Below are 12,677 nucleotides of genomic sequence, written 5' to 3' on the forward strand. Positions count from 1 at the left end.
CCCCCCCCCCCCCCCCCCCCCCCCCCCCCCCGGCTTCCCCCAGGAGTGGCATGACTATAAGCTGCGCTGGGACCCCGCTGACTACGAGAACGTGACCTCCATCCGCATCCCCTCTGAGCTCATCTGGCGGCCGGACATCGTCCTGTACAACAAGTGAGCCCGGGGTTCTTAGCCGGCAGGATGGCAGGTGCCCGGGTCCAGCCGTGCTCCGGCCAGCAGCTCTTCCAGGGCCGGTGTGAGCAAGAGGCAGGTGGCTTGTGTGGGCTGAGGGCAGGCTCGGAAGCAGGAGGAGTGAGTAAAGGAGGGTGCTGAGGCCTGGGGTGTGGGGGGCGGGCCCATGAGCGGGCAAAGTGGCAAGGAGACGGGGTCCTGGGGGCAGCAGTGGCGCCTGGGGGCTCCGTCCCTGCCCAGGCTGGGGCAGGGGCCTCGGTCACTCACGGGCCGGGAAGGGGTCTGAGCTCCTCCCAGGATGACTGCAGGCCCTGCAGCTGCTCCCCCTCAGGCTGGAGTCCTTTCCAGAGTCAGTCCCTGTCTGGGGAAGGTGGGCCCTGCACACGCAGCGGACCGCATCGGGGAACAAAGGCCGGGAGGTGTAGGGGAGGAAGCCCCATGCCGGCTCGCTGCCGGCTCGCTGCCCGCGCCCCCACCCTCCTCCTGCCCCTCTGTCTGTGCTCGCAGTCTCCCCAGACCCCGCTAACCGCACTCAAGCAAACGAAGCCTCTATCTGGGCCGCGTGTCCCCGGCTCTGAAATCTGATCTCCTGGAGGATGTTTCTGTGCTGGGGGCGCGGCTGTGGCAGACACTGGGCTCCAGAGGCCGGGGTGTTGAGGCGCGGCTGTGGCAGACACTGGGCTCCAGAGGGCTGGCGTCCTTGAACTTGTCCTTTCCCGGGATCCTCGAGGTGTCCCCGACCTCGGGGCAGCCTGGTGCCCTCCCGCGTCCCCGCTGTGTCATTGCCGGGCCAGCTCACCCTGAGCTGAATCCACACGGGCAGATGCAGACTCGGGCCTGGGTGGCGGCAGTTCCACAGCACTTACAGCTACAGCCAATGGAAGCACTCGGTCCCCTCTGGTCCCAGCCGTCTGCCCAGAGCCCTGCCCTCCCCCCAAGACCTCAGTGCTTCTGCACAAAAGCCCTCCTGGGCCCCCAGGCTTGGGCCTGACCTACAAAATGCTGCTGTTTGATTAAGAACGACTGGGCTTCTCTTCCAGCTTAACTGATTCCAGTAATGGCCGTGGGAGAGCGGCCGCACGTGGAGGAGATGGGTTTCGGGGCTGCATTACGGGGGGGGCCGCTCGGGGAATGGAAGGCGGGGCGGGCTCTCCGCTCTCCCTCTGCAAGCTGCCCGGTCTGATCCTGCGCCCTGGAGTTCTCCAGCCGCCCGGGCCCCCCGGGTCCACGCTCAGCTCCCCCAACCCCCTGCCCCGCTGGGACCTGGCACGGAATACGCCTGCGTGGCTCTTTGATCCAGAACATAGGTACCAGGGTCAGAACCCCGGCACCCAGGGGGGCGTGGTCAGGACTGCTCTGGGAGCCGTACAGCCCCTGGGACGGCAGCCCAGGAGTGGGGCCGCCACCCAAGCCCCCTCCTTTTCTGGCCTCCTTACCAAGACCCCTGGGAGGTAGCGGCATGGACCTCCAGCTTCTCTTGGGAATGGAGATCGGCACCGAGGCCCGCTCTGGATGGGGCTGGGCACGGGTGAGGACAGACCCCAGAGCTGGTGGCTGACGCTGGCCGGACGGCCACTGAGGAGGCCTGTTTCCAGGGGCAGCGGGTAGCTGACGGCCAGGGCCGCGTGCACTTGAGTGAGGCTGAGCGGTCAGCGCAGGCTGCTGGGCGGGGGGAAGGGTCGGGGGTGCTTTTCTGATAGCTTTGGGGCACCCCTTCAAGGCTGGAGGGCGTGCACGTGAGGCCATGCCACCACTGGGGGCTCTCCTGCGTCGGCCTGTCAGCCAGAGGGTCTCACGTGGATGGGCGTCTGCGGCCCGGAGCAGGGACGGGGCCAGCCGGCTCAGGCTGCCCTCCTCCCACGTGCGCTGTCATGCGGTCCTGCCGTCCACACCCCTGGGCTTGCTGGGGACACAGGAACCAGCTGTGGGGGGGGGCGGGACTTCGTGCAGCGGTGACAGGTAGTGACAGCGTGCCCTGGGGAAAGCTGCTTCTTACTGGGGCTGCGCTAGGCGCCGGGTCCCACGTGCAGAGCCCTAGGCCCTCTGAGGACCTGGCCGGGGCTGATGTGCCCTCCGCACACGAGTGTGAAGACACGGGCTTGGTGACTAGCGTCCGGTGGCCCTCAGTGCTGGGGCCAGCTGTCTGGGGGGGTGTCCTGGGGGGAGGGGGCGAGGTCTCCCATCAGCGTTTCAGAGCCGAAGCGGCAGGGCTGCTGGAGGGGCTGGGGGAACGGCTGCCGCCTCAACCGGCCTGTGGGCACCACGCACGGTCAGCGTGGGCAGCTCAGGCCTATGGGCACCACGCACGGTCGGCGTGGGCAGCGCAGGCCTCGTGGGGAAACAGGCCGACAGAGGGGCCTCCGAGGCCCAGGTGACACCCACTCAGGACCCAGACTGGGGACCGGATGCTTCCAGCTGCAGAGAAGAGAGTGGCTGACTCTGGAGGCAAGAAGGGCTCTCGGGGGGCCGTGAGCAGGTGTCCCTGTGTCCCCACAGCCGGCTGCCTCACCTCTCGCGGTGTCAGTGTGCCCCCCTTCCCACCATGGGTGTCTTTGGTGGAGAAAACTGAGGTGGACGTCACTGTCTGGGAGGTCCAGGGCTAGGGCTGCAGGCTGGGCACTCTGCCCACGAGGAGAAGGGCTGGGACAGCAGCCCCTCGCTCTGTTGCCCATCCCGGTCTGTGGACAGGGCACCCCAAGGCCGAGGGAGAGGCAGGAGGGCTGAGGGCCTGGGGTCCATGTCCTGCCTGGGGTGGGCCCAGACTGGTCTTTGCCTCGTTGGGCCTTGGAGTCCTCACCTGTGCGGGAAGGGGGGTCCTGCCTCTAAGTTTGGGGGGGTGGGGTCAATGGGGAGAAAACACCAGTCTGGAGCACGAGAAGGTGGCCGGACAGGTCCGACTTCTGCCCAGCTCTGGGGTGACCGCAGGGGACGAGCTGCTCTGCGTGCTACCCAGGGGCCACTTGTGTGCCTGGGGCCCCTGATGTGGCGTGGACGGCCTTTCCGGCCCCCAAATAATCACGGTCATCACCACCATCAAGCTTGGGCGTCAGGCGCGATGTGGGCCGCTGAGACGGTCTCCACGGAGCATTGCCCCCAGGGTAGGGGTGGTGACAGCGATGCGGGCAGGGGAGCAACGAGCCCAGGGCCGCCCCGTCCTGGGTGAGGCCACTGCGAAGTGGGGGCGCGTATGGCGGGCGGGGGGGAAGACAGCTTCCGGGCCGCGGGTGCCGGGCACCTCACCCACGCCCTCTGTCTCCCACCCAGCGCGGACGGGGACTTTGCCGTCACCCACCTGACCAAGGCCCACCTCTTTCACGACGGGCGGGTGCAGTGGACACCGCCGGCCATCTACAAGAGCTCCTGCAGCATCGACGTCACCTTCTTCCCCTTCGACCAGCAGAACTGCACCATGAAGTTCGGGTCCTGGACCTACGACAAGGCCAAGATCGACCTGGTGAGCATGCACAGCCACGTGGACCAGCTGGGCTTCTGGGAGAGCGGCGAGTGGGTCATCGTGGACGCCGTGGGCACCTACAACACGCGCAAGTACGAGTGCTGCGCGGAGGTGTACCCGGACATCACGTACGCCTTCGTCATCCGGCGCCTGCCGCTCTTCTACACCGTCAACCTCATCGCGCCCTGCCTGCTCGTCTCCTGCCTCGCCGTGCTCGTCTTCTACCTGCCGTCCGAGTGCGGCGAGAAGGTCACGCTGTGCGTCTCCGTGCTGCTCTCGCTCACCGTCTTCCTGCTGCTCATCACCGAGATCACCCCGTCCACCTCGCTGGTCATCCCGCTGATTGGCGAGTACCTGCTCTTCACCATGACCTTCGTCACGCTCTCCATCACCATCACCGTCTTCGTGCTCAACGTGCACCACCGCTCCCCGCGCACGCACACCATGCCCGCCTGGGTCCGCCGCGTCTTCCTGGACGTCGTGCCGCGTCTGCTCTTCATGAAGCGGCCGTCCGCGGTCAAGGACAACTGCCGGCGGCTCGTCGGGTCCGTGCACGAGGTGGCCGGAGCCCCGCGCTTCTGGCCGGAGCCCCGGGGGGAGCCCGAGCTCAGGAGTAGGGGCCCCGCCCCATCCCCGACCCCATCCTGCGGCCCGGACCGGCCGGCCTGCACGTCGCCCTCAGACCAGGCCTCTGCTCTGCGGCCCTCAGAGGCCGAGAAGGCCGGCCCGTGCCCCTCGCCCGGGCCCTGCCGCCCCCCCACTGGCACCCGGGCCCCAGGGCTTGCCAAGGCCCGGTCCCTGAGCGTCCAGCACGTGTCCGGCCCCAGCGAAGTGGCAGAGGGCGGCGTGAGGTGCCGGTCCCAGAGCATCCAGTACTGCGCGCCCCGAGAGGAGGCCGCCTCCCCAGCCGACCGCCCGGCGGACGGCTCCCCTGCCTCGCTGACCACGGCCCCCTCGGCCGAGCTTCCGCCCCCAGACCAGGCCTCCCCCTGCAAGTGCAAGTGCAGGACGGAGGCGGAGGCACCAAATGCCGCGCTCAAGGCCCCCGGCGCCGGCACGCCACCCCAGCCCCTGTCGCCAGCTCTGGCGCGGGCGGTTGAGGGAGTCCAGTACATCGCAGACCACCTGAAGGCGGAAGACATGGACTTCTCGGTAAGTCCGCGCCACGGCCGTGCCGGACGGGCCCCGCTGCCCTGTCCACTCTGAAGGAGGGGGTGGCCGGTGAAAGACCCAGAAACCAGAAACCAGGTCCCAGAGCCGCTGCTCAGCTTGGAGGCCCCCCACCCCCACCCCGCCGTCTGCTCCCTCTGCCCCAAGCCTCCGAGACCAGCGGGGGTCCCTGCGGTGACTGAGTGGCTGGCAGAGAGCAGAGTGGATCTCGGGCACCCCCTTGGGGCTTCAGGGCGCAGGGAGCCTGCAGGCGGGGGTGGGGCTGCCAGCACCATCTGTACCTGGTGAGCACCCCCCTCCCCGGATCTCGAGCACCCCCCACCCCGCCAAGGGCTCCCGGAGAAGGACTGGTGGGGGGGTCTGGGCCCTGGGGTTGGGGTGAGAGGGGCTGAGAGGAGACAGGAGGGGGCTGAGTGGCCTCAGCGTCCTGGCGGGGGGAAAGGAGAATTCAGGCCTGGGACACAGCCCTGCCTCTCTGGCCGGCGCCCCTGTGCCCAGCTGGGGAGAGGGCGCCCGGGGTCTGGGTGGGCAGGGCGGGTGCTCAGACATGGCTGAGACTCAGGGCCCCGTGGAGCTGGTGGGGGGTGGCAGTGGGGCTGCTCCCCGAGGCTCAGGCTCCACTGGCCACGTCGTGGGTGCCTGTGAGGGTGGGTCCAGGCTGGCGGCCGAGCCCCAGTTCAGGGCATGGGCAGAGACAGGTGGGTAGGGGGAGGGCACTGGTCAGTCAGCCTGGTCATTACTGGCTGCTCAACCTGGGCATCGGTTATGCTGCGTTGACCTTGCCCCGCATTAGCTTCTTCTTGCCCGTGACATGGACCCTGGGTGCGGGCGTGACACTGCTGTCCCCTCCCTGGACCTGGGGGCGGGTGTGACACTGCCGTTCCCTCCAGGAACCTCCTGGTCCCTTTGCTTTCTTGGGAATGGCCCGTGATCGTTTTCCGGACATGCGTCTGTCCCGTGGCTGGGCCCCGCCTCCAGCAGTGAGCCGGTCTCCCTGTACCGGCTGGTCATCCCCCTGAATCCCAAGGGGCTGTGAGGCCACCTGGGGGTTTCTGGAAGGTTCCATCTTGCAGCCAGCTCTTGAGACGAGAGGACCTCTGGCTCTGGTGAGGGCTTGAGGGCCTGCTGAGCAGAGACTGACGCCTTTGAAGTGTCACCAGGATCTCGGAGGCCCAGCGGTCCTCAGCGCAGGGCCGGCCCCTCGTCCCCAGACCCCTCCACCAGCATCGCGGGCCTGGCTGTGGCGACCTGGTTCTGGTTCTGGGCATCGTCCCCGGGCTCTGGGGAGCAAAGCGACTTCACAGGAACCAGCCTGGGATCCGGGCTGGGGCAGCTTTGTCTGCGAGCCTTTCATCCTGGGAGGAGGGGCGGTTTGAAGGGTAGCGCGGAGGCCGCGCGCCGCGGGGCTGCTTCCCGGAACAGAGGGTCCTGGTGCTCCCTCGCTTATAGTGACCCCGTTTGCTCTGGTCTCCTGAGAATAAACTTTGGCTTAAAACCATCAGGACGCCTCTGATTACTTTAAAAATCAGAGCACGAAACAGCAGTGAGAAGTCTTCTTTCCCTCGACGGCCCCCAAACGGGGTGTGACAAGCCTGCCCTTGCCCAGGCCCATCAGACCCACTGGCGCCTGGCTGGCCTGAGCCTGGGGGCCGCATCCTTTCTGGTCACTCAAGGGCTGACAGCTGCCCACCCAGGACCCACCTGTGGCCTCCTTGAGCCTTTGCCGTGGGGTCACACCAGGTGGAGGCCGGGACCTGCTCGCCCAGTGTGGACGTGTAACCACGGCCCATCCTGCGCCGCCCTGGGCCTCAGGGTCCCACCTGCAGACGGGATGGTGCAGTCACCTTCCTCGTCGAGTCCAAGGCAGCAACCACAGGTGCTGCACTCAGCGTGTGTGCACCCACTTCAAGCCCGGGGTCCCCGCTCGCCCTTGCATGGAGCCCTCTGCCCCGGCAGCTGCCCGGCTCAGAGGCAGCACAGGGCTGTGCCCTCCTTCACATGTGACCCTCGCCCTCAAGCGGCTTTAGGGACAGAGCCGAGAGACCCCCTGACCCATGAGGGGCTCAAGCCACATGGGCAGCCGGCCGTGAGTGCCACCCCCGGGGCAGGGGGCAGGAGTGAAGGGCAGTTGGGACTCAGCTGTCACTCCTGGGACGCCGTCCACCGTGGAGCCTGCCCTGGGCTTTTTGTTGGAGGCCAGGCCCCGTTGCTCAGGCTGCTCCTGGCTCTTGCCCCGCACAGCCAAGGGGCTGTGGGTGCCCCCTCCCTGCGCCTCACTTGCCCACCTGCAAATGGGGGTGTACTGGCTGGTCCCCACGGTGCCTCCAGCTTTAGCAAACCCAGAGCACATTGCACTGTGACAGTGCGGACCCTGGCATCCCTCCAGAGGCATCACTACCATCTTGGAGCTCAGGCAGGTGAAGTCAGGTGGGGCCACCATGCTGGACCCTGTCCCCTGCAGTGGCTCTGCGTTCCAGCCCCCGTAGAGGGCATTGACCCTGCAGCCCACTGCTTCTGAGCCCGGACTTGAGGTGGACAAGCCGTTTCTCTGTGGCCCCTTTCCACCTCTCACCCCAGTACAGGTGTGCCTGTGCCCTTGGAGGCCAGGATAGGAAGAGAGCTTCTAGAAGGTTCGTGCTGCGGTGAGGCCTGAGGGTGCGGCCGGGAGTGACCATGTGTGTCTGTCCGCAGGTGAAGGAGGACTGGAAGTGCGTGGCCATGGTCATCGACCGCATCTTCCTCTGGGTGTTCGTTCTCGTCTGCCTGCTGGGGACGGTGGGCCTCTTCCTGCCGCCTTGGCTGGCCGGCATGATCTAGGGGACTCCCCGCACTCGATGCGATCATGCCACTCACCAGATTGCCCCCCATCATCTGTCTGCTGTGAGATGGCCTTGGAAGCTGCCTCCTGGGGACCTGCCCGGGAGGCTGGTAAATGCCTGTCTATCTGCAGGGCGGCGTATCCGGAGCATGGTGACATGATGGCCTCCCGCCAGGACGCACGTCTGACCGCTCTCGGCAAATGTCCCAGCAGCCCTGACTGTCCCAGGGCCACGCCCCGTGGCCACGCTCAGCCCCTCTCAGCCCCCAAAGCCCCTCGTCCCTGTGGGATCCCCGAGGCCCAGGCACTGAGCCAGGCCTGGCTGCCTCTCCCACCCGGGCCTGGGGCACCCGTGGGTCCTCAGACCTGCTCTCTCTGACCCCAGAGGCGAGTCAGCAAACATTCGAACCTCATTTGCCAGGGGAGGGTCCAAGCAGGGATTTTATCTTGGTCTGTTCTGAGTAGATTAACGAAAACCCAGACTTTGTGCCTGCGGGGACTTGGGGACGGAGTGATGAGACGTGGTCCTGCTCGGAGGAGAATCCAGTGGCAGGTCCCCCTCGGGTGAGGGTTCCTCAGCCCCAGGGAGTCCAGATGTCTGCCTTCCAGGGGTGCCGGGGTCTTGGGCCAGCACTTCTCAGGGGCCTGTGATGCCCCCAGACCCCCGTGGGCCCTGGTACTTTGTGAGGGACCCAGAGCCACGTTCAGGACTGGGCTCCCCGACACCTCCCGTGGGTTCCCCTCTGGGGCATAGACACAGGTAGGACTTCCCTGACACAGTAGCCATGGTGATCTGGGGGGACCCGAGGACAGCTCATCTGGCCGACTTGGAGACCCTCTGGAGTGTGGTCCCTGGGGGTGGAGCCCCTGAGAACATCAAGGGGGTGGAGGGGACCCTCCACAGGCCTCCCCCCAGCCCAGGACCCCTACATCACACCATGCGGGGGCTGCCCTGCCCGAGGTGGTGGGGGGAGGTGCGCGGGCAATGGCCCTGGGGGCCCAGTGTCCCCCCACCCCAAGGCTAAGCGCTGGGCGGCACCAACAGTGTCCCTGGAGACTCTGGGGAAACACCAGCCCTGGGGGTGGTGCCGGGGTGGGCGAATGCTGCCCCCCATCTTCTGATTCTTCCAAACCTTCAGGCTCCAGGTGCCAAGGCGGGTCCTGGACAATGTGGCCCCTCCCCCAGGAGTGGCACCTGGGTGGGGGGCCCCCCAGGCCGAAAGAATCGCTCCCCTTTATGGTCAAGCTCCCACCTCCCCAGACCCCATGCATGGGGGGTGTGGCTGGCAGGTTGGAGCCGGCCCCCTTGGAGCCCTGGGTCTCCCCACTCCCCAGGCTGTGCCTGGGTCCCGCACAAGGTGCTGGGGAGGATGGAGTGAATAATTTAGTGAAGTTCAGAGATGCTGCTGTAGAGGTGCAGCTGGAGGGCAACGCCAGGTTGGAGGAGGCTGGAGCCTGCAGCCCCCCCACCCCGCCGCCTGTGAAGCTCGGGACGGCCCCCTGGACATCCAGGCCCCCATCTGCCCATCTCGGATCGGCACCTGCCTCCTGGGGCCATTGGGGCACCAATCCCAGGATGCTGGGGGAGAGCCCGGGTGGGCGTTCCCCAGGACCCAGGACCGGGCGGCGGAGCGGGGGAGGGCCAGGCCCCCGAGGACGCAGCCAGGACGCAGATCTCAGATGTCAGCGCCTCAATCGTCCTTACGTAAGCGGGTCCAGCGCCAGATACGGCGCAGCTGTGGGGAGCCCTGGGGGTGCCCAGCTGCAGATGCTCTTTTCTGGGTCGGGAGACAGCAGGAGCCCCAGGGATGGGGATGCTTCCCCTTTCTGGTTTCCGCTTTTTCTGTTTTTTGAGACCCAAACACAAGTCAGAAAATCTGCACACAGGATACATCGCCCACATTCCCACCGAATTAACCATGACCGCTACTCTGCGGTATTTGCCTCCAGGGTTTCTGTTTGGTTTGTTTTGATTGACATGAAACTTACCTATGACAAAATGCCTGGTCTTACGCCCTCAGATCAGTGAGTTTTACTAGATTCGACCCCAAGGCCCCCATCCCCCAGAGCCCCCTCCAGCCCCTTCCAGCCTGTGCCCCGGTGGCAGTGATGGCTCTAATTTCCTCACCAGAGATGGTCTCTGCCTGTCCCTGACCTTGGTGTGAGTGGAGCCCCCCGTTCTCAGCCTTTCTGTCCTGGTCTTCCACCAGGTGTGGTGCGGTCCACACCCACCATGGCTGTGTCTCCATCCATAAACAGTTTTGTCGTTAGTTGCTGAGTCGTGTTCTTCTGTCCAAATAAACTAAAGCCAGTCTGTGTCTCTGTCACCTGTGCTGGCCTCTGTCCGGTCATTCTGCCTCAAGCCACTGTGTGCAGGTCCCGCTGGGTGTCCTCCTCCTTTTAGTGTTGACTGTGTTTCATTTTCTGTGTCTTGTGATGTTTTGACACCTTGGGGGCCTCACACGCCAGGGAGAGGGCTGTGTCAGCACCATTTGTTGAAACACTGACCCTTCTACATTAAAATGCCTAAAAGCAGTTTCCTCGTATGTTTTCCGTGCTGTTTAATGGTTTTTGGTCCAGTGTGGGTTACTCCATCACGGCTAGAAGTAGAAAGCAATCTTTTGAAGGGTTAAACTCCCCGCTATTTGTTGTAATTTCTGCTACACTGGGATACGGTTAGGCCGTCCCTCTGATTTTTCTGTTTGCATGTGTTCTGTCCCCCTACATACAAGAAAACTTGATCTCGTTGGCTAATCTTGAAGGTTATGCGTTCAGTGTTTTCCCTCCTGGCGGCTGCTCCTAACTTAAAGAGTGTTGGTGTCTTTCGAGAGCTTAACAAGATGATACGAAAACTGTCTCCATCATGCCTCCCACCTCCAAAGAAAGCAAGCACCTCGGCTGCCTCAGGGATTCTGGAACAGCCTGGAATCTAGTCTAGGTTGCCACCGATGTGATGGTCTGGGGAGGGCTTGACGATTCTGTGAACGGCGAATGTCACTAGGGTTTTACTTACCTGGGATTTTCCGTGTATCGGGCCTAAGTGCTGGTTACTTTCCCTTTCTGCAGAAAACGTCACCAACCAGATTTCGAAGAGGATCCCCTGTGACGTGTGACCTGCCTTCTCAGACTTTGTGGGCCTCAGAATGTATTTTCACCCTGTTCGTTTCAGTAGTAATTCTGCTGGGCATAAAATTCGAGCCTTTCCCCTTCAACACTCTGAGGTCATTTCCCCCACCTTTTGACGTAGGGCGACTCTTGTCTTTTTGTAGAAAAGCGTTTAAAGAATTTCCCCACCGTCTTTGTTTTTTGGCATCAGTGAATCTAAGGGTATGTTTTTTTTTTTTTTTGTGGTACGCGGGCCTCTCACTGCTGTGGCCTCTCCCGTTGCGGAGCACAGGCTCCGGACGCGCAGGCTCCGGATGCGCAGGCTCAGCGGCCACGGCCCACGGGCCCAGCCGCTCCGCGGCATGTGGGATCCTCCCGGATCGGGGCACGAACCCGTGTCCCCTGCATCGGCAGGCGGACTCTCAACCACTGCGCCACCAGGGAAGCCCTAAGGGTATGTTTTAAAAGTCGGTCCCACTTCGCCCTCTGAGACTTTCCATCTGGGATTTTAAATCCTCCTCTAATTCTCAAATCTTTAAAAAAGTACTTATTTCAACATTCTGCCCCCTCCATTGACTTCCTGTTTCTTCTTGGAGCCCCTCATGAGGATGCAACGCTTTTTCCATTTTTATCCTCCCCCGAGCCCCTGGGTGGCTTCCCTCCCCCGAATCCCACGGCCTGTCTGAAGTTGGGCCCGTAATTACTGAGCCTGCCTCACCGACTTTATTTCTCCTTTTGTTTCCCACGCCACGTTTCCTCGCACCTGTTCATTTCAGCTCCATGTTATTACTACCCGTCCTTCCCTCTTTGAAGATACTGTAATTTTAAATTAATGGACGAAAGGGGACCCACATTCTCCTTCAACTCCCGAGACCTGCTCGGCGGTCGTGCGGCTCACATGTCGCGTTTCCCGTTAACTCATCTCCCAGACCCGGGAGCAGCGCTGCGCGTGTGAATGTGCGGAAGCACGTGTGCCCACAGGGGGAGATGCATGCACGCGTGTGTATGTGCGCGGGGAAATTGGGGAGGGACGTTTACTGTCCTGTGAGGGCTTCATGTCAGCCCTCGAGGCAGCTCAGACCGTAAAGGGCCAGAGGCGATGCAGGGGCCAGTGCCCACTCCTGCCCATCTCGCCCTTGCTGTGGGGGCGTCGCCTGCCTCCTGAGCAGGTGTTCCCCAGCTCTGGAGCCTTCTCCTCTGCCCCTTGCCAGCCGCATCCTGACAGGTGGTCTCTGGCAGCGTCCACCCCCTCCTGCTGCTGCCCCCGGCCCTCCCCGCCCAGCCTTGGAGACACGAGAGACTCAGTCCTGGGATGAGCCCAGTCTGTTTCACTGCTGCTCTGAGATGGCAGCACCCACACTCTGCCCCCATGAACCCCACTCTCGCCAACCCACCCAGCCCCTCCCCCCACCACCTGGCTGCTCTTGGGCCCCTGGACCCCACCTCGCCCAGGGCTCAGCCCCCACCCACCCCTTCCAAGCCATCACCTCCCCAGTCCAGCCACCTCCATGCCAGTGGGCATCCCCCCAACCTGGCCACCTGCACTCTCATCTACAGGTCGTTCACACAGACGCCAGGTCATGGCAGCCCCTGCTCAGAACCCCGGGGCTTCCAGTCGCTCTGAGGACAAAACCCAAACCCCTCCCCGCAGCCCCTGTCCCGCTCCCCGCTCCCCGGGCTGACCCCTCCCGGGCCTGTGCTCAGCTCACTCTGTCCTCCTGCCATTTCTGGGTCAGGCGCAGCCAGGCCCGGCCCCAGGCTGCCCGGAACGTTCCACGGTCTCCTCCTCCCACTCTGTCCTGTCTCTGCCCCAGTGTCACCTCGGAGCCTTCACTGGCCCCGCCCCCGGTTCGTCCTGGTGTTCAGGGAACTGCTTGACCCCAGGGCCCACGGCTGGCTGGCGAGCCTCCCAGGTGGATGGGGAGCGGAGCGGGGAACGGGCACTGCACAGACGGTGGC

General features: G+C 64.3%; 1 protein-coding gene across 2 annotated transcripts in view; it reads left to right on the forward strand.

Annotated features, from left to right (window-relative positions):
• The window catches only part of CHRNA4 (cholinergic receptor nicotinic alpha 4 subunit), a 12,848-nt gene extending 5,095 nt beyond the window's left edge, over nt 1-7,753 (forward strand). The window contains exons 4-6 of one of the 2 annotated variants that reach the window (XM_027086735.1): nt 44-153; nt 3,436-4,777; nt 7,487-7,753. In XM_027086735.1, coding sequence (XP_026942536.1) covers nt 44-153; nt 3,436-4,777; nt 7,487-7,612 — 1,578 coding nt within the window. In that variant the 3' untranslated portion in view covers nt 7,613-7,753. The remainder of the gene's footprint in view (nt 1-43; nt 154-3,435; nt 4,778-7,486) is intronic. The other variant, XM_027086736.1, reaches the window with a different exon arrangement.
• The last annotated feature ends 4,924 nt before the right edge of the window (nt 7,754-12,677 follow it).

Source organism: Aethalodelphis obliquidens, unplaced genomic scaffold (genome assembly GCF_003676395.1).
Source record: "Aethalodelphis obliquidens isolate GAN/ISIS:26980383/991018 unplaced genomic scaffold, ASM367639v1 scaffold57, whole genome shotgun sequence".
NCBI lineage: Eukaryota > Metazoa > Chordata > Mammalia > Artiodactyla > Delphinidae > Aethalodelphis > Aethalodelphis obliquidens.